Below are 21,152 nucleotides of genomic sequence, written 5' to 3' on the forward strand. Positions count from 1 at the left end.
TCATTGGGTTTGTACTGAATATGTGCAGATGTTTTTAATCTTTATTCCATAAGTGATACAACAACTATTTACATATGTAGCATTTACATTATATTAGATATTAGATATACATAATCTAGAGATGATTTTGTTGTTGTTTTTGTTCATTATTTCTTTATCACAGCCAGGTCCAATAGAGATGATTTAAAATATACTACAGCATTTTGGCTGGATGAGGTGGCTCATGCCTGCAATCCCAGCACTTTTGGAGGCCGAGGCAGGTAGATTGCTTGAGGCCAGTAGTTTGAGATCAGCCTGGCTAACATGGTAAAACCCATCTCTACTAAAAATACAAAAATTACCCAGATGTGGTGGCAGGCACCTGTAATCCCATCTTCTTGGGAGGCTGAGATATGAGAATCACGTGAGCCCAGGAGGCAGAGGTTGCAATGAGTTGAGATCAGGCCCATTGCACTCCAGCCTGGGTGACAGAGTAAGACTCTGTCTCAAAAAATAAATAATTAAATAAAATATACTACAACATTTTATATAAGGGACTTGAACATCCACAGATTTTGGTATCCACGAGGGGTCCTGGAACCAATCTCCCATGGATACCAAGGGATGACTATATGTTTACTAGAGGTTTCAGTTAGTCTACTTCTAACTTATGAAGATATATATATTTTTTCACATCAAAATGACAAGGTAAAATTTACGAGGATATTTTTATGAAATATTCTGGTACCTGTTAAGAAGTCCATGTAGCTTTTCTCCTTTAACCCATGGATAAAATGGATTAATTAATTTAACCCATTCTTGAACTGCTCACAATATATTATCCTTTTAATATACTGCTTCGTACTACTTGCTAATATTTGCATTAAATTGTCTTCTAAAGTTGGTTGTAAGAGCCTTGAATTGCTCTTAGCTTTTATTACTTATCAACTTCTGTATAGACTATAAAGAATGTTAAAGTTTTTAAATGTTTAGTTTCTAGCATGTGACATGGCTGTATTCAGCCCTTTATTACAGTTTTTTTTTTGTTTTTTGTTTTTTTTTTTGAGATGGAGTCTTGCTCTGTCACCCAGGCTGGAGTGCAATGGCGTGATCTCAGCTCACTGCAACCTCCGCCTCCTAGGTTCAGGTGATTCTCATGCCTTAGCCTCCGAGTAGCTGGGATTACAGGCTTGCATCACCATGCCCAGCTAATTTTTGTATTTAAGAGATGGGGATTCACCATTTTGGCCAAACTGGTCTCGAACTCCTGACCTCAAGTGATCCGCCCACCTCAGCCTCCCAAAGTGCTGGGATTACAGGTGTGAACCACCACGCCTGGCCTATTAAAGTTTTTTGTTTGTTTTATTTTGTGTTTATTTTTCCCCAAAACACCATCTCTGGGAAAATGGAATTTTAAATTTCAAGTGTAAAGAATCAAAATACCAGGTAAGAGCAGCTACAATTGATGTAGCAGTTTGGAATTTATACAATAGATACTTTTCAGTGATGAATATACAGATTTACTATGTGGTAAAATGTTTATGTATAGATGATTAACTGTACTTGTTTCTTACTGGCTTTTTATCTTTCTGTTAAAATAATATTTCTTACAGCATCTTCTTTTTGTTCTGTTTATCCTTTAAATATTTTTCATAATAGCCTCTTAATGCCAGTGAAAAAACAGTTGTGGAAGCGTTATTTCAGAGGGATTCACTTGTTCGACAAAGTCAGGTATGACTAGAATTTTAAAATTTTTTTTATGAAACTTGGAGAAAAGGTTAATGACATACAAAGTACTGAAGTTTTTTTTTAACTTAAAACTTTTCTGAATTTTTTTTCTACTTGATCTTTTTATTTGCAATTAAAAGGAATTAGAAACCTTATTCTTTGATTTTTAAGTAATAACCCTTGTATTTTCAGGAATAGCCTGTTAAAAACGATTATTCCTGTAGAAAATTTTATTCTTTTGCTATAATATTTATTTATCTTAAAAAAGTAAAAATAGTGTTTGGAAAAATTGTTACTTGGTATTTTTAAAATCAGAAACTTCACGCCTGTAATCCCAGCACTTTGGGAGGCCGAGGTGGGCGGATCACGAGGTCAGGAGATGGAGACCATCCTGGCTAACATAGTGAAACCCCGTCTCTACTAAAAATACAAAAAAATTAGTCGGGTGGGGTGGCGGGTGCCTGTAGTCCCAGCTACTCAGGAGGCTGAGGCAGGAGAATGGCGTGAACCCAGAAGGCGGAGCTTGCAGTGAGCCTATATCATGCCACTGCACTCCAGCCTGGGCAACAGAGCAAGACTCTGTCTCAAAAAATAAAATAAAATCTGAAACTGTTTGAATTAAGGGTAGTAGTGCCACTACAAATAAAACACAAATAGATTTGGTAGTTAACACTATTTTTTTCTTTCTTTCTTAGCTGGTGGTAGATTGGTTAGAGAGTATTGCTAAAGATGAAATTGGAGAATTTTCTGATAATATTGAGTTTTATGCAAAATCAGTATATTGGTAAGTTACCAATCTTTTATTCTTGAGGTCACTCAATGTTGATATTGTTCATTCATCTTTCAATAAGTATTATTCAGTTTTTACTTTGTTCAGTGTGAGCAAAACAAATAAAGTCTTCACCTTTATGGAATTTATAATTGTTTAAGGGAGTTAGATAGCTAATTTGCAAATCTACAGTTGGCTCTCTGTATTTGTGGGTTTCACATCCATGGATTGAACAAACCGCAGATCAGAAATAATTGGAATAAAACAAGCTCACGCCTATAATCCCAGCACTTTGAGAGCCGAGGTGGGTGGATTACGAGGTCAGGAGTTCGAGACCAGCCTGACCAACATGGTAAAACCCTGTCTCTGCTAAAAATACAAAAATGAGCCGGGTCTGGTGACACACACCTGTAATCCCAGCCACTTGGGAGGCCGAGGGAGGAGAGTCACTTGAATCCAGGAGGCAGAGGTTGCAGTGAGCTGAGATTGCACCACTGCACTCCAGCCTGGGCAACAGAGTGAGACTCCGTCTTAAAAAAAAAAAAAAAAAAAAAAAGAAAAGAAAAGAAGCAATTGGAATAAAACAATAAAAATAAGATAAAAAAGTAATACAAATTTTGAAATATAGTATAACATTTATTTGCATAACATTTACATTGTATTAGGTATTCTAAGTAATCGAGATGATATAAAGTATATGGGAGGACATTGCGTAGGTTATATACAAATAATACAACATTTTATATAAAGGATCTGAGCATCCTTGGATTTTGGTATCCAAGTAGGGTCTCAGAACCAATCCCCTATGGATACCAAAAGACGAATGTATATTCTGTTGGGTATTCTGAGCTTTGGGGAAGAAAATGAATTAGAGGCCGGGTGCTGTGGCTCACGCCTGTAATCCCAGCACTTTGGGAGGCTGAGGCAGGTGGATCACGAGGTCAGGAGATCAGGACCATCCTGGCTAATGCGGTGAAACCCCGCATTACTAAAAATACAAAAAATTAGCCGGGGCGTGGTGGCAGGCGCCTGTAGTCCCAGCTACTTGGGAGGCTGAGGCAGGAGAATGGCATGAACCTGGGAGGCGGAGCTTGCAGTTAGCCGAGATCGCACCACTGCACTCCAGCCAAAAAAAAAAAAAAAGAATTAGAGTTAAGGGATAGATAGGACAGGGAGTCCTACTTTAAATTGAAGAGGTGGCCAGAGAAGGCTTTTCTAAGTTAGTAAGAAACTTTTAAGAAATGAAGGTGGCAAGCCATGCAAAAATCTGGGGGATAACTATTCTGAGCAGGAAAACAAATTGTAATGACCCAGAGAACATAAAGTGTTGGCAAAAAGAAGCCGGTGGGAACACAGCAAGGAAAAGAATGGTAGAAAACAAAATTGGAGGAAGCCAGATATAGGGCTTTTACAGGCAGGCCAATGTGACTATTCTGGACTTTATTCTAAATGTGATGGGAAACCTCGAGAATAGAAGAATGACATGGTCCAATTTATGTTTTCAAACAATCACCTGCCTGCTTTTTTCTTAGTAAGATTATTGAACATATCAGATGATCTTCTGTCAAGAAGATCACTTCTGTCCTGTTTTTAGCTACTTGTGTGGGTTTGTTTTGTTTTGTCTTGCTTTTGCTTACACTCTTCAGTACTTCTAAATTATTATAGACCCTTGAAGCCAGAAATCTCCCCTAAGTTAAAGGTACAGTTTATTGTAAGACTTGCAAAAGATTTTTAAAAGGTCAGATTGCGGCTGGGCACGATGGCTCATCCCTGTAATCCTAGCACTTTGGGAGGCCGAGGCAGGTGGATCACCTGAGATCAGGAGTTCAAGAGCAGTCTGGCCAACATGTTAAACCACATCTCTACTAAAAATACAAAAATCAGCTAGGCATGGTGGCAGGCACCTGTAAGCCCAGCTACTCAGGAGGCTGAGGTAGGAGAATCGTTTGAACCCGGTGGGTGGAGGTTGCAGTGAGCCAAGATCACGCCATTGCACTCCAGCCTGGGTAAAAAGAGCAAAACTCCATCTCAAAAAAAAAAAGAGGTCAGATTGCCTTTGAATTCAGTAATGTGTGTGCAAAGTCTGTAAGTCAATTATATATTTTCTCTGCTTAACTAGGAAATTACTGCTGCTAAGCATTTGTTAAAAATTAAATCTTAAGTGGATGTGATTTATTTCTGAAAGGAAGTTTTCATTTTCAGAAAATAAGTTTTTTGGGTTTTTTTTGTTGGTTTTTGTTTTTTTATTTAAAATGCCCTGTTGGGTTTTTATAATTTTTAATGAGTTAATCTCCTTTTTTTTTTGCTGATCAGTGGAACAGAACAGAGAACCCCAAAACAGATTCACACTGATAGGGTCATTTGGTTTTCAACAAAGACATCAAAGCAATCCAGCAGGAAATGGAATGCCTTTTTTACAAACTGCAGAAAAATATTATCTATGAGAAAGAGGATTAACCTTGATGGCTCCCTTACTCCATACCCAACAATTAATTCAAGATGTGTCGTAGTCCTAAATGTAGAAGCTAAAAACCATAAGGCTTTTAAAGAAAAACATAGGAAGATATCCTAGTAACTTGAGAATAGATGTTTCTTAGCTCATAGAAAGCAATAATCAGGGAAAAAAAATTGGTTTGACTTTATCAAAATTAAAAATGTATCATTAAAAAAACACCATTGGCCAGGCATGGTAGCTCACACCTGTAATCCTAGCACTTTGGGAGGCCGAGGCAGAAGGATTACTTGAGGCCAGGAGTTCAAGACCAGCCAGGGGAACATAGTGAGACCCCATCTCTACAAAAAGATTAAAATGTTAGCTGGGCATAGTGGGTGCCTGTCTGTAGTCCCAGCTACTCAGGAGACTGAAATGGGAGGATCACTCGATCCTGAGAGGTTGAGGCTGCAGTGAGCCGTGATTGTGCCACTGCACTTTAGCCTCGGCGACAGAGCAAGACCCTATCTCAAAAAAAAAAAAAAAACACCATTAAGAAAATAAATAGGAGCAAGCCATAGACTGGGATGTGTAGTTCATAAAGAACTATAACTCAATAGTAAAAAGATAATCCTAGTAAAAAGGGCAAAAATTTGAACCGATACCTCACAAAACCAGATAGATGAATGGCCAATAAGGACATGAAAAAGCCCTCAACGTCATTAGTCATCTGAGCTGAAATGTACTTCTGTATTAAGGATTTTTGCATGTTTTTTCTGGGATTGTAGTCTTTCTTCCTTTGACTTAATTTGGTTTTTTAAAAATAGACCTATTAAAATTACCCCTTTAAAAAAAATTGGTACTTATTATTTCTTTCAGGGAAAATACTCTGCATACCTTAAAACAACGGCAGCTGACTTCTTACGTTGGAAGTGTTCGTCCGCTTGTCACTGAATTGGTAAATATTCTTTGAAATGAAAGTTGCCTTCAAAGTTAACTGATTTTTTTTTCAGACCGAGAATTTTTTCTCGTGGATCTTTGTTTTGGTTTTCTAAAGGTTTGCACACACTAACATTTTACTGTAAAACAACTAAGTTGCATTGGAATCTGATGGAATATATTGAAACATATCCGTGACCTTTGAATTGTAAATAATAAGTTGTGGAAAGTGTACTTAACTTGCCAGCATTAAAAACAAATTAATTTTGGTCTTAAGATCTGAGTCTGCCTATGTAAGGTAGTGACTGACCTATGAAAACTCTTTTATGTTGAAAGCAAGTGAAAAAAAAAACTAAAGCCTTATTAGTTTGAGGTTAGAATGGTTATTCTAGGATATGAGTAGTAGGAATAACAGTGGATTTGAAAAGAACTGAAGCTGAATTATTCTAGAAACAAAGGAATGAAGCTTTATGACAGGTAGGGCATGTGAAATGTTTATAGTGAAAAGTGAGAGAAATAAGTAACAATTGAAAAAAACTTCTAGAATTCTGTTTAGTAACAAAATGGTTTTGATGAAAATTGGGAAAAAGAAAAAGAAAATTGTTTGGAAACTACTCTTAACAGCTTAAAATTGATTGTAGCTAAATTACATTGTAGCAGGCAACAACTGAAAATCAGTTAGTCTTACCAGCTGGAAAGTGGTGATTTCCTTTTGTCAGAAAGAGACCATGTTCCAAAATTGAATTATATGTTTGCAGAATATTTTTGAAAGTAGCCAACTGATCTATTATGTATTCCATTTTCTGAATTGATATTCATATTACCATACACTAAGTAACATGTGGAGTAAGAATTACTTCCTTTCTTGAGTCACATTGAAATTGTTTTCAATTGAAAATCCATCATGTAGATCACATGTGCTCTTTGCTGCTAAAGTGAGAACAACATATTATCCTAAATGCTTAGAGGCACATGAAAAAAAGGTAGGTAGAAATAACTGTTTTGGGGGATTTGCACTTATTAGAAATCTGTTTAAATTTTTTTTATTAGGCATTGGTGTGTTTTATATGGCATTAATACCAAAATAGGTCTTAATGGGCCCTCTTCCCACACGTTCTCAAAAAGTACCAGGTAAACACTTCGTAGTCACAGAACAGAAGGTTTTTGCTTTGTGTTCATGTTCCATCTAGGTCTAATTCTGTTTAGACTTGACCATGTAGCTGCTATGACAGAGTGAAACTCAAGTCATCTTCTAGTGTAACCTGGGCTGGGATAGGCTAGTAGTATTTCTGCCTTGCCTGACTGAGGCATGCCCTTTGTGGGCCAACTGAGTATGCTTTAAGTGGGGAAGCAGACAACTGTGTGGCTATTTGGAACACTTGTAATCTTGTGACAATTTCATTCCCTTTGTTACTTAACTAAATTGAAACTGAATTTGTTTCAGCCAGACGCAGTGGTTCAGACCTATAATCCCAGCACTTTGGGTGGTCGAGGTGGGCAGATCATGAGGTCAGGAGTTTGAGACCAACCTGGCCAACATGGTGAAACCCCGTCTATATAAAAAATACAAAAATTAGCTAGGCATGGTGGCGTGCACCTATAATCCCAGCTACTCAGGAGGCTGAGGCAGGAGAATTGCTTGAACCTAAGTGGTGGAAGTTGTGGTGTGCTGAGATCATGCCACTGCACTCCAGCCTGGGTGACAGAACAAGACTCCGTCTCAGAAAAGAAAAAAGGAAAAATGAATTTATTTGTATATAAACTCAGGATAGGTTTATCATCTCTTGATGATGTGTAAAATGTATGTAAGTATAAAGGATTTATGGTTGATGATGACTTTTTTTTCTTACAGGATCCTGATGCTCCCATAAGACAGAAAATGCCACTTGATGATCTGGATAGAGAAGATGAAGTTAGATTACTCAAATATCTCTTCACTCTAATCCGTGCTGGAATGACAGAAGAGGTCAGTCATGTATACCCTTCTTGTCTAATTTCAAAAAGTCATAGACTCTGAGTTGGAAGAGATTTTTGTGGCTGCCTAGTATACCTTCTTAATGTAGTAATTCCATTTGTGGTATTTCTAGATCTAACTTCCTGTTCGAACATTTCCGGTGATAAGGCACACGTAACTTGTGAAAACAATGTAATCTAGTTTGTACAACTCTAATTAATAGAAAATTATTTATAACAAGTCATACTTTTCTTCCCCATATTGCACTGCATACTCTTAAGTATATCCCCATTATGTATTTTTTTGTTCCGTTTGGGATTTTTGTTTTTGTTTTTGTTTTGTTTGAGACCGTGTATTGCCATGTTGCCCAGCCTCATCTCGAACTTCAGGCCTTAAGTGATCCTCCTGCCTTGACTTTAAAAAGTGTTGGGATTATAGGCATGAGACACTGCACCTGGCCCAATCTCCATTAATTTTTTTTCTTTTTTTTTCTTTCTTTCTTTTTTTTTTTTTTTGAGATGGGATCTCACTGTCACCTAGACTGGAATGCAGTGACATAATCACGGCCCACTGCAGTCCTTACCTCCCAGGCTTAAGCCCTGCCTCAACCTCCTCAGTAACTGGGACTACAGGTACATGTCACTATGCCCAACTAACTTTTTTATTTTTTGTAGAGATGGAGTCTCACTATGTTGGTCCAGGCTGATCATGAACACCTGGGCTCAAGTGATCTTCCTGCGTTGGCCTCCCAGAGTGCTGGGATTGCAGGCATGAGCCACTGCACCTGACACAATCTTCATTATTTCTAATGCTGATTTTTCAGAGTTTAGAATAAACCTAACCCTAATTCTTGGTGATACTATTTAGGCACTTGAAGGCTACAGTGGCTCTCAAACTTCTTCCTTTTAACCTTACCTTTTAAAAATGTGTATGATAGTTAATATCTTATATGTAGAATGATAAATATCTAATTGGACAGTTTACCAGATGGCTCTTTAGGTGAGATAGTGTGATGTGTAGGAGTTTCAGGCTTCAGTATTATGTTGTACTTGGTTTACAGTACTTTTTGCAATGGTCTTTAGATAGATTCTATGTTAGTTCAGTGTTGTTTGTTCTCTTCTATGTTATCAACCATAAGCGTATATTAATTTCTTATGTAATTTCTTATAGTAATAATTTCTTACAGTAATAAATCTTGGTTTATTAAGCATCATTCTTACTGTTTTTATTAAGAAAAGAAGTTGGCCAGGCTCGGTGACTCATGCCTGTAATTTCAGCATTTTTGGGAGACCAAGGCAGGAGGATCACTTGATGCCAGGAGTTTGAGACCAGCCTGGGCACCATAGCAAGACCCTGTCTCTATTATTAAAATATTTTAAATTTAAAAAGTTGATACCATGTATTTGTTTATTCAGAAAATATATAAATCCCAGCCACTCTGCTAGACAGTGTGCAAGATACTAGAAATTGCTATAGTAAACGAGGGATTTATTTTATTTATTTATTTTTTATTTTTTTTTTTTTGTAGAGACGGAGTCTTGCTCTGCTGCCCAGGCTGGAGTGCAGTGGCGCGATCTCGGCTCACTGCAACCTCTGCCTCCCGGGTTCAAGCAATTCTCCTGCCTCAGCCTCCCAAGTAACTTGAACTACAGGCACACGCCTCCACACCCGGCTAATTTTTTGCATTTTAGTAAAGACGGGTTTTCACCGTGTTGCCCCGGCTGGTCTCGAACTCCTGAGCTCAGGCAATCCGCCTACCTCAGCCTCCCAAAGTGCTAGGATTACAGGCGTGAGACACCGCACCCGGCCATGGGATTTATTTTAAAAAACAAAAATACAGTCATATTATTGAAGGCTCAAAAAACAGAAATTCTCAAGGTCTCACTAGCTTTATAAAAACCACAGATCGTGAGCTTTTTGTTTTTAATGATAGAGCTTTTTCTTTTGTCTTCCTTTTTAAGATAGTTGCAGTCATAGTATACATTCAAGTTTTTTCCCTCTTTTTTAATAGTAATTTGAGATAAAATTTACATACCATATAATTCACCCATTTCAAGTGACACCATTCATTTTGTGAATTGTATAATATATATTGAATTATATAACAAAATTTGCCATTTTAATCATTTAAGTGTATCATTGTATAATGAATTATATAACAAAATTTGCCATTTTAATCATTTAAGTGTGCAGTTCAGTGGCATTCATTACATTAACAGTATTGGGAAACCATCACCACTGTCTGTTTCTAAAACTTTTTCGTCAACCCAAATACAAACTGTAACCATTATATGCAGTAACACCTGATTCTCTTCTTCCCTCAGCCCCTGTAACCTCTAATCTACTTACTATCTCTATGATGTATAGGTGGAATCATACAATGTGCTTTTGTGACTATCTTATTTCACTTAGCATAATGTTTTCAATATTATATATTGAGTTTTTATCCTGCCTTTTTAAGATACCCTATCAAAACATTTTTCCATGTTAATTCCTACATAGCTCTCTTAGATTTTAAAGGCTGCAAGTTTAGAATGATGTTAGGGGTATGATATTCTTTAACTGGTTGTGTTAATCAGGCTTTCTGGGTTCAAGTGATAGAAAGCCAACCTAAGTTTCTTTATGCTTATAAGAGGAGAATTCATTGGCTCATGGAAGTGGTAAGTATAGAAGGTATAGCTGGCTTTCAGCAGGATCCAGGGACTCCAAAGATATCACTAGGATACTGTCTGTTTCCAAGACCCATAGCTCTACCCTACTCTGTGCCTTCATTCCCAGGAAGCTACTCCCCACGTTGTATCAGAGATGGATACGAGAAGCTCCAAGCTTACATCTTCCTGCCAGCTAGCAATCTCAGTAAAAGGAGTATATTTTCTTTCCCAGTATCTCCAGCAAGAGTCCTGATGGTGAATCTTGCTATAGCTAACATCCCTAACCTTAGAGTTCTGGAATGGGATCAGGCCTATCCAAAACATAGGAGCTAAGAATGGGGAAAAGGTGATTCCCTAAAGGGATGATGGAACAACAAACATGTATTTACCTTACTGGTATATAAACACATTTACTTACTGACTTTTTGGTCAAGTTGAACATGCAATATCATCAGTGGAGTAAATGAGCAGTAACATCCTTGTCATTAGAGACTGTTTTTGTAGTAGTTTTTCATAAATCAGAGGTCATCAACCTCTTTAACCCCATTTGTTTCTAGCAGAATTAAATGCCAGTGGGTGCCGTGGGAACCTATTGTTAAGCCTAAAGTCAAATAGAAAAGGGATTTTTTAGAAATAAAAACAGGGCCAGGTATGGTGGCTCACACCTGTAATCCCAACACGTTGGGAGGTTGAGGTGGGGGGGATCCCTTCAGTCCAGAAGTTCGAGACCAGCCTGGGCAATATAATGAGACTCTGTCTCTGCAAAAAATTTTTAAAAGAAAGAAAAACAAAGGCAGAAGCCACAGAAAGACATACATATGTTTTAAAAATAGAATACCATTATTTATTATTTATTTATTTAATTTTTTTTTTTTTTTGAGACAGGGTCTCACTCTGTCACCCAGGCTGGAGTGCAGTGGCGCAATCTTGGCTCACTGCAACCTCTGCCTCCTGGGTTCAAGTGATGCTCCTGCCTCAGCCTCCCAAGTAGCTGGGATTACAGGTGCCCGCCACTACGCCGGGCTAGTTTTTCTATTTTCAGTAGAGACGGGGTTTCACCATGTTGGCCAGGCTGACCTGGAACTCCTAACCTCAGGTGATGCACTTGCCTTGGCCTCCCAAAGTGTTGGGATTACAGGCGTGAGCCACCGCACCCGGCCAGAATACCATTATTAACTGCCTACATCCATCCCTTGTAACATTTGTTCCATAAGTTATCTAAGCTTGTCATATATTGGTTATACTTTACTATAAAGCACCCTGGTTATTGTACTGACTGCTTTTTCTTGTTTCTTAAGGCACAACGACTCTGTAAACGCTGTGGTCAAGCATGGAGAGCTGCAACACTTGAAGGCTGGAAACTGTACCATGACCCTAATGTTAATGGAGGTATTTTAGTAGATTTTATTTTGACAGTTGAGGACAAAGGCATTTCGCTCTAAATGCCAATCTTTGTGAACTATAGCTTCTCTTTTTAGAAAGGATTGTAATAAGGTTTCATTTTAAACCAGAAATTTTCTTTTACTGTTTTATAGGAACAGAATTAGAACCTGTTGAAGGGAATCCATATAGACGCATTTGGAAAATAAGTTGCTGGAGAATGGCAGAAGATGTAAGATAAATAAAATATTCAGTGATACTCTTTTTAACTCTAATTAATTGAAAGCCTATTCAGGGGCTATGAAACGTTGAAAGTAGTGTAAAACTGGGTTTCAAAGAACTTCCAATTAAATTGAGGAATAGGCTTAACAACTTCTCAGAATTATTAAAACACTATGTACTAAGAATTAAACATTGATGTAAGGCAGAAATGTAAAGGAGGTACCAAATGAATTTAGAGAAAAAGTACTGGACTAAAGCTTAAAGCTGGCTTCCCTAAGGAAAGAATTGAATTGAACTTTTAAAACTTAGTAGGATTTGCGTTTTTGGGAATGAAAAACGAGAGGAAGGAATTCTAGGTAGGATACATAGATTGGGAAACTCAAAGTAAGGTAGGTCTACCAGGTTGGAGTAGAATGCTCATAAAGGAAATACTGTCAGTTCTGTTGTAACATGACATAGGTATTCAAAGTCACCACAATGTGCAGCATTGTACGAAAACCCCATAGGACTTACAGGAAAATGGAGTTAAGAGAAAAATACTCAAAAACTTCATTAGTGATACGTAAAATAATAAAAAGTTAATAAAAATGGTAGCACAGTTTTACATCTGTCAAACAGTTTAAAAAATACATAAATACTACAATAAATATGGCACTTTACCTTGAAAAAGGCCCAAAGTTTGCCTGTGGAATTGGATGTCAGGGTGGTAGAAGCTTTAGCGCAGATAGCAGAAGTGTTTTTGAGAAGATCAGCATGGCAATGGAAAAATATACTTAAAATTAGATGGACAAAAGGCTGAGAAGGTAGTTAGGAGCCTGTCAGAATTATTTGGACACTAAGTCATAAGGGTCTGACCCAGGATAGTATTGATGGGAATGGAAAGGAAGGAAGAGACACTGGTTAGGAGCAGTGATTAGAAACAGAAGGCAGAGGTGGACTCAGTTATGCAGTAAGAGTCTCTGAAGTCTCTTGTTTGGATGATAAGAAAACTGGAAATACCAAAAGTAAAATGGGGAATTAGTTCTACATAGGAATTAGATGCAAACTAATGCATGCCTTGTTTTGATGTTGTACATAGGTCAGTATCAGAGAGTATCAGGTCAGTATCAGAGAGTATCAGGTATTGAGAAATATTCTAGGAGAAAATAAGTATATAGGTTGTTTCTGGAATAAAATTTGATTTTAAATATTCAAAGCATCCACTAGAATTGGATTTGCTTTCACCCGATATTTGGCATTTAAATGTTTTACTTTTTTTCTCCAGATCTCAGCATTGATTATTTCATCACATTGAAGTTCTTCCTTGTTATTACCCCACTAGATCTTTCACTAAAGTTTAAAAACCATCAAGTGAATAGGTTTAGTCTAGAAGAGACTGCAAGACTCCACATTATGAGGAAAATTGACATACTAAGAAAAACAGTATTTCAAATTTGTTTATGTTCATTGTGTTTTAGGAGCTTTTTAATAGATATGAGAGAGCAATTTATGCAGCTTTAAGTGGGAATCTTAAGCAGGTATGCAATCTGTTTTAATGTTTAAATTTTTTCTGTGGAATAAAATTAAATATATAAAATATTCTAACAATTGTATATAACAAATATATACTTAAGTGTAGCAATGATAGAGATAATCATGAATCAGATAGTGACTTGTTGTGCTTAATTTGATGTATCCCATAACATACATGGTGTTTTAATGAATGAAATCAGATTTCAGTTTTTAACTAAGAATTGTAAATTTAACTCCAACACACATTTATTGATGACTTAAAATACTCATAGCTGTATGCAGAAATGTGCCAGAAAGGCACAGTGAGTCCTTGGGTTGTCTTACATACACATGTTTTTCTCACAACCCACTACTCCCTACATATTATAGCTATCTTTAGGCATACTATACTAATCAGTTGAAATGTCATATCAGCCTGGAAAACATGTTGTTGTTAACAGTATGAAAAAATCTGAACAGTTCAAACATCTTACAAGATGTAGTTGGCAGGGGAAAGCTTATTTGGCATAATTTTTTTTTAAATCCGCCATGTTTTATATCATTATAAAGTGATTTTATAGTCTGTATCATTGGATGTAATTGATTTTCCTTTCTTTTCTGTTGAATATGTCTATATGTTTCTGTTTTGTAATGGGGAAAAAGCTGCTTCCTGTCTGTGACACCTGGGAAGACACAGTTTGGGCCTACTTCCGGGTGATGGTGGACAGTCTGGTAGAACAGGAGATCCAGACATCAGTAGCAACTCTGGATGAAACTGAAGAACTCCCTAGAGAATATCTGGAAGCAAAGTGAGTTTGTTGGATTGTTTTGAGTCATGGTGATTTGTAGCATGCTCTTTGATGTTTCATTTTACAGCCCTTTTTCATATTATTAATATTATTCTTTTCCCATTGTTTCTTTTGAAGCTGGACCTTAGAAAAGGTTTTTGAGGAACTTCAAGCTACAGATAAAAAGGTAAATGTTAATAGGAATATATTAGACATCTGGAATAGGAAACAGTGTTATTCTGTTGTGCACTGTAGCTGAAAGGAAAAAGGTGGAACTTTCTCCCTTTTTCTCACCTATTAAAATAAGAATCATTCTTTGAAAGGAAGAAACTCAATTACATAAATGATACATCATTTTTAGTTTTTTGTTTAGGATTAATTTCATCTACATATATGCACATAAGCTATATTCCTTTTTTAAAATTTAAAACACATTTTGAAAAATTATTAAGACTTTATTTTCCTAGATCTTAAAATCTAATTTTCTAAAAATTATATTCTTTTGAAAATACTTAAACAACTGTAGTAATATTGTATGTACTTGTAACAGTAAAATAATTTAAGAATGTATAAATAAAACCTTTATAATACTATCTACCCCTTTATGGTTATTCCCCTGATATGATAAAACATACTGATATGTATCCTTCTATATTTCTCTCCATGATCTTACAACTATGTGTAAATAACGTAGATATTCCAATTTAGAATTTTGATTTTTGTGTTTTTCACATTGTACTACATATATTACTCTATAGCTTGATTTTTTTTTCATTTAATGATAATCTCCAAGTTACTTTATTCATTTTCACTTAACCTTATTCTTCTTAATAAATAATGTTCTTTAGAATAATGTATGATTTATTTCAATTATTCCCCTTTGGGTAATATTTAGGTTATTTCTAGTGCTGTAATGAACTTACATGTGTGTGTACTTAGCTACTAGTCCTTCTATTTCTTTGGGATAAGTTTCCTGAAAGCAGGGTTACCAGGTTAAGGAGTATAAATAAGTATATGCTTTATACATTGTATATACGTATATGCAGTGTTTCTGAATGAATTCTCTGAAGACATCACGTTTGATACCTTAAAAATATATACAATAAAAATAAATAAAAAGGCCAGGTATGGTGGCTCATGTCTGTAATCCCAGCACTTGGGAGGCCAAGATGGGAGGATCACTTGAAGCCCGGAGTTTAGACCAGCCTGGGCAGCATAGCAAAATTTCGTCTCTAAAACAAAAATTAGCTGGGTATGGTGGTGCACCCACTTGTAGTCCCAGTTCCTCCAGAGGCTGAAGTGGGAGGATCATGGCTTCAGTGAGCTGTGATTGTACTACTGCCCAGGAGGTCATGGCTTCGGTGAGCTCTCATTGCACTACTGCACTTCAGCCTGAGCAACAGAGCAAGGTCCTGTCTCAAAGAAAAAAGAAAAATTAAATAGGTAGGTAGGTAGGTAAGTAAAGAAACATTTTGAAATGGATGCTGCATGCCTGTAATCCCAGCTACTTGGGAGCCTGAGGCAGGAGAATCGCTTGAACCTAGGAAGTGGAGGTTGCAGTAAGCCAAGATCGCAACATTGCACTCCAGCCTGGGCAGCAAGAGCGAAACTCTGTCTCAAAAAAAAAAAAAAGAAAGAAAATTGAAATGGAAAAATAATGTATTACCTAGTTGTGGCAGTTAATTCATACTTCCACAAGTAATTTATTGAATTATACATTCTCATCAGCCTTAAATGTCACACTTTTTATGTTTTGCCAGTCCATCAGAATAGGTGGGAAGTAATCTTGCTATTCTACTCACATTTTCTTGTCTGTTCATAAGGCCGAGCATGTTTCCTTATGTTTATTGACCATTTGCGAATTTTTTGTTCATATCTTTTAGCTATTATTCTTTGGGATTTTATATTTTTCTTATTATTATATGGGAGCACTTGATATAGTAAGGAAACTAATGCTTTTTCTGTCAAGTGTTTATTACTAGTCTATTATTTTGGAGATTCTAGCTAATGAAATAAAACAAGAAAATTAAGGAACAGATATAAATACTAGAAAGGGAAGAACATTTACATATGATAAAAATATTAGTCTAGAAACTTAAAGCTCAGTAAGTTACTAGAATTAATAAGAGAATTTGTTAAAGTAGCTAGATACAAGACAAAGTTTTTTTTTTTAAAGTCAGTCTTTCTTGTTATAACTATTTAGAAAAGGATTTAGTACCCCCTCCCCAAAAGTTCAATTTAAACTAAAGAGATCTAGGAATAAAAAATTAATCCAGGGTTTCAAGCCCTTCATTTAAAAAACTATAGAATCTTACTGAAGGACATAAAATAAGACATAAATAATAGATATGTTCCTGGATGAGAGCATTTAATATAAATGTTACTCATTCCAGAATTAGCATAAAAACCTAATGCTGTGGCATATTACTTCTGGACAGAAAATTGTCAAGTAAAAGAATAGTTGAGAATGGCAAGAGCATTTTGAAAAAGAACAATAGGCTGGGTTTGGTGACTCACACCTCTAATCCCAGCAGTTTTGGAGGCTGAAGCAGGAGGATCACTTGAGCTCAGGAGTTCAAGACCAGCCTGGACAACATGACAAAACCCATCTCTACAAAAGAATTTTAAAAATTAGCCAGGTGTGGTGGCATGCTTCTGTAGTCCTAGCTTCTCAGGAGGCTGAGGTGGGAGGATCACCTGAACCCAGGGAGGTAGAGGCTGCGATGAGCCTTGATTGCACCACTGCACTCCAGCCTGGGCAACAGAGTGAAACTCTGTCTCAAAAACAAACAAACAAACAAAAAACCACACTCAAAAGGAAAAAAAATAGAGGGTACTTGCCTTACTCAATAATAAAACTTAATATGAAGATACAACAAAACAGTATAGAACTGACATGAAAATAAATAGATGAGTGGAACACAAAGTCCAAACTAGATCCAAGTATATATGACAACTTAACAGATGTCAGAGGTGACCTTTCATTTCAGAGGGAAAGGGGTGGTTTATTTAAATAAATGGTGCTGGCATAATTGGATTTCCATCCAAAGAAAACAAAGCTAGATCCTACCTCATGCTATGTAACTAAAATAAATTACAGGTAGAGCAGAGGTTTGAATGTAAAAATGAATAAATGCTGAAAGAAAATTTAGACAGCCAACTAAATAAAAATTGAAATATGTTTGACAACAAAAAATGAACTATATTTTTCAAAAAAATCAAGCTGCAAATAAGTTAGAAAAGGTTTTCTCTACTCTGTACCTGATCACTATTTTGTCTTTTTTCACCCTTGGTGCCATGTACAGAAGAGAATACTCAAAGAATGCTTTCAAGTACTGCTGCTCATGTTGAAAGAAATCTTAATAGTTTATTTTGCTTAGATCACATGAGTTCTTCCTTTCTGGTCCACTATGTGTAGTGCCAAGGTAAACAGGAATAAAATATAAGAACAAAAGTTTAATACCACTGAGAGATTAAATTGTTATAACATAGGTCTCTACTTTCAAAGATGCTTTTCAGTTCTGGATTTGTAAGCTATGAGTATATTCCAAAGGCAGTATCCTTTCCATGTTTTATTTTGTTTTGATCTTTCTAAGGCCCTTCATTTCCAGCTTTCTCTTTCTATATGTTCCTTCAAAAGTTCTAACATTTTTAGTTTAACAATGAATATATACTACAGAATGACTACTAGAAGATTTATGGAAAATTAAAAACTTTTTTTTCAGAGAGTTCTGGAAGAGAATCAAGAACATTATCATATAGTTCAAAAGTTTCTTATCCTGGGAGACATTGATGGTAAGATATGGTTTTATTTTACTTTGTGTTTTTTTTGTTTTGTTTTATTTTTTTTGAGACAAAGTCTCACTGTCACCCAGACTGGAGTGCAGTAGCGCAATCTCAGCTTACTGCAACTTCTGTCTCTTGGGTTCACAAGATCCTCCAGTCTCAGCCTCCTGAGTAGCCGGGGTTACAGGTGTGCACTGCTATGCCTGGCTAATTTTTGTATTTTAGTAGAGACGGGGTTTCACCGTGTTGGCCAGGCTGGTCTCCAACTCCTGACCTCAGGTGATCTGCCATCCTTGGCCTCCCAAAGTGCTATATGTTATAGACATTGTATTACAGGCATGAGCCCACTGCACCCAGCCAGTTTTATTTTACTCTTTATGAGTTCTTCATTGTCTTATAGTAATTTTTTAAATTTATCCAAACAATGCATATGACTTACCATATCTTTTAATCTTGCTAAATATTAACCTATTTGAATGCAACTATTTACTTTATGTCAGAGGTGACCTTTCATTTGGTTTTTATAAAATAAAGTTTGGATTGAACCCAGGCTCTGTTTAAGAGGGTGTAGAGTTATATCATGGCTATTAATTATGAGACAGTGACTTTAAAGCACTATAGGAGTGAAGTAAATATTCTTGGTAATGTTTATTTTTTTCTTTTGATTTTATTCCTATCGTTGAATCTTCGCTTTGATGACTTGTAGGTTTGATGGATGAGTTTAGCAAATGGCTTTCCAAAAGCAGAAACAATCTACCTGGACACCTCCTTCGCTTTATGACTCACCTCATTTTGTTTTTCCGTACTCTGGGACTACAGACCAAGGTATATAAAAATGAACGATTTCTTCTCTGTAATGTTGATGCTATATACCTATTGTCAAGAAAACACTACTTTTTTGTTATTGCTTTCTAGAAATGGTGATGAGGAATCAAAAGTCTTATATAGTCTTGTATAGTTACTCAATGATAACTCACTGGGAGTGGCCCTTTAGGGTTCTAGTCTGTGGCCACAGAATGCTGTTGGCTAACTGGTTTTTAATAGATTCATAACTTTATCCTTGTCTGTACCCAACTTTAAATCAACCAGCTAAGCTAACTAAACAAAGTGAGTGCTATGTGAGATTTTAAAACTTTGTTGGTTGTTGTTTTGTTGCTTTTTTTCTAAAAAGGAAGATAACATTTTGGTCAGAGTACATATAGAAAGTGAATGATAAAGTAGTTGAAAGCTTGGGCTTTGGAGTAAGAGTCCTGAGTTTATACCCTTATTCAGCAGCTTCGATCTGTGTAACTGGGTAAATAAAACTTCCCTTGTCTTATTTTATCCTCTGTAAAATGTGAACAATAATAGTAACTACCCAAAAAGAGTTATGATAAGGTTAAATCAGGCAGTAGATGAATTTTGGTAAGCACTTAGCTTGGTGTATACTTACTGCTCAGTGGTAAACATTACAATTATTGAATTATTTAATAGTGGAATTTGTATTAAAAATTCTATTACTCTTTCATATAAGCAGTTGTATTTATAATTATGTCTTTTTTTCCTACGAAGGAAGAAGTTTCTATTGAAGTTTTAAAGACATACATACAGGTAAACTTTGAGAACCTACAACCTGCTTGTTTTTTACTATTTTAATGAAAACAAAACTCAGAATGATACTATTTTAATTCTCAATGGTAAGAAAGCATCAGAATCCATAAGTGATCTTTTAATTATCAGCACAGTTGACCTTTGAGCAATGCAGGGATTAGGAAAACAACCCACCCGCCCTGCACAATAAAAAATTCACTATAACTTTTGACTCCCCAAAAACTTAACTACTGATACCCTACTGCTGACCAGAAATCATATCAATAACATAAACACACAATTAACACATTTTGTATATTACATGTATTATATACAGCCATCCCCTCAGTATACTTGGGGGATTGGGTCCAGGACCCCCACATATAACAAAATATCTGTATACTCATGTCCCACAGTTGGCCCTGCAGAACCTGCATATATGAAAAATCTGCCTTCCATATTTGCAGATTTCACATCCGGATAATACTGTATTTTCTAAGTTGAGTTGAAAAAAATTTGTGCATAAGTGGACCTGCACAGTTCAATCCCGTTTCAAAAGCTGAACTGTACTGTATTCTTATAATAATGTAAGCTAGAGAAAAGAAAACATTACTAAGAAAATCATAAGGGGCTCGGCGAGGTGGCTCATACCTGTAATCCCAACACTTTGGGAGGCAGAGGCGGGAGGATTGCTTGAGTATAGAAGTTTGAGATCAGCTTGGACAACATAGGGAGACCCCTCTCTCTACTACAAAAAATGTTTTAAAATTAGTCGGGCACAGTGGTTCATATCTGTAAACCCACCTACTCGGGAGGCTGAGGCAGGAAGATTGAGTGAGCCCAGGAGTTGGAGGTTGCAGTGAGCTATGATCTCAACACTGCCCTCCAGCTGGGTGACAGAGTGAGAACATCTCAAAAAAAAAAACCAATCAGGCTGGGCATGGTCGCTTGTGCCTGTAATCCCAGCACTGTGGGAATCTGAGGTGGTTGGATCACTTGAGCCTAGGAGTTCGAGACTAGCCTGGGCAACAGTGAAAACTTGTCTTTTTTTTTTTTTTTGAGATGGAGTGTCGCACTGTCAACTGGGTTGGAGTGCAATGGCACGATCTTGGCTCACTGCAGCCTCCACCTCCCAGGTTCAAGTGGTTCTCCTGCCTCAGCCTCCTGAGTATCTGGGATTAAAGGTGTCCGCCACCATGCCTGGCTAATTGTATTTTTAGTAGAGATGTGGTTTCATTATGTTGGCCAGGCTGATCTTGAACGCCTGACCTCATGATCCACCTTCCTCGGTCTCCCAAAGTGCTGGGATTACAGGCATGAACCACCACACCTGTCCTGGACCTGTCTTTTTTTTTTTTTTTTTCCTAAGTTAAAAAAAGAATAAATAATAAAAATCATAAGAGAAACTACATTTATAGTACTATACTGTACCTGTTAATACTGTAAGTTTATGTTGTCTGTTTAC

The 21,152-nt window shown here is 36.5% G+C and overlaps 1 protein-coding gene across 1 annotated transcript in view; it reads left to right on the forward strand.

Annotated features, from left to right (window-relative positions):
• Positions 1 to 21,152, forward strand: part of NUP107 (nucleoporin 107) — a 57,021-nt gene that overhangs the window by 21,311 nt on the left and 14,558 nt on the right. The window contains exons 9-20 of the mRNA XM_008003965.3: positions 1,639 to 1,710; positions 2,403 to 2,491; positions 5,787 to 5,865; positions 7,699 to 7,812; positions 11,750 to 11,840; positions 11,987 to 12,063; positions 13,511 to 13,570; positions 14,208 to 14,353; positions 14,471 to 14,519; positions 18,058 to 18,127; positions 18,825 to 18,943; positions 19,670 to 19,708. Of these exons, the coding sequence (XP_008002156.1) occupies positions 1,639 to 1,710; positions 2,403 to 2,491; positions 5,787 to 5,865; positions 7,699 to 7,812; positions 11,750 to 11,840; positions 11,987 to 12,063; positions 13,511 to 13,570; positions 14,208 to 14,353; positions 14,471 to 14,519; positions 18,058 to 18,127; positions 18,825 to 18,943; positions 19,670 to 19,708 (1,005 nt within the window). The remainder of the gene's footprint in view (positions 1 to 1,638; positions 1,711 to 2,402; positions 2,492 to 5,786; positions 5,866 to 7,698; positions 7,813 to 11,749; positions 11,841 to 11,986; positions 12,064 to 13,510; positions 13,571 to 14,207; positions 14,354 to 14,470; positions 14,520 to 18,057; positions 18,128 to 18,824; positions 18,944 to 19,669; positions 19,709 to 21,152) is intronic.

The sequence above is a fragment of the Chlorocebus sabaeus genome, chromosome 11, assembly GCF_047675955.1.
Source record: "Chlorocebus sabaeus isolate Y175 chromosome 11, mChlSab1.0.hap1, whole genome shotgun sequence".
Taxonomy (NCBI): domain Eukaryota; kingdom Metazoa; phylum Chordata; class Mammalia; order Primates; family Cercopithecidae; genus Chlorocebus; species Chlorocebus sabaeus.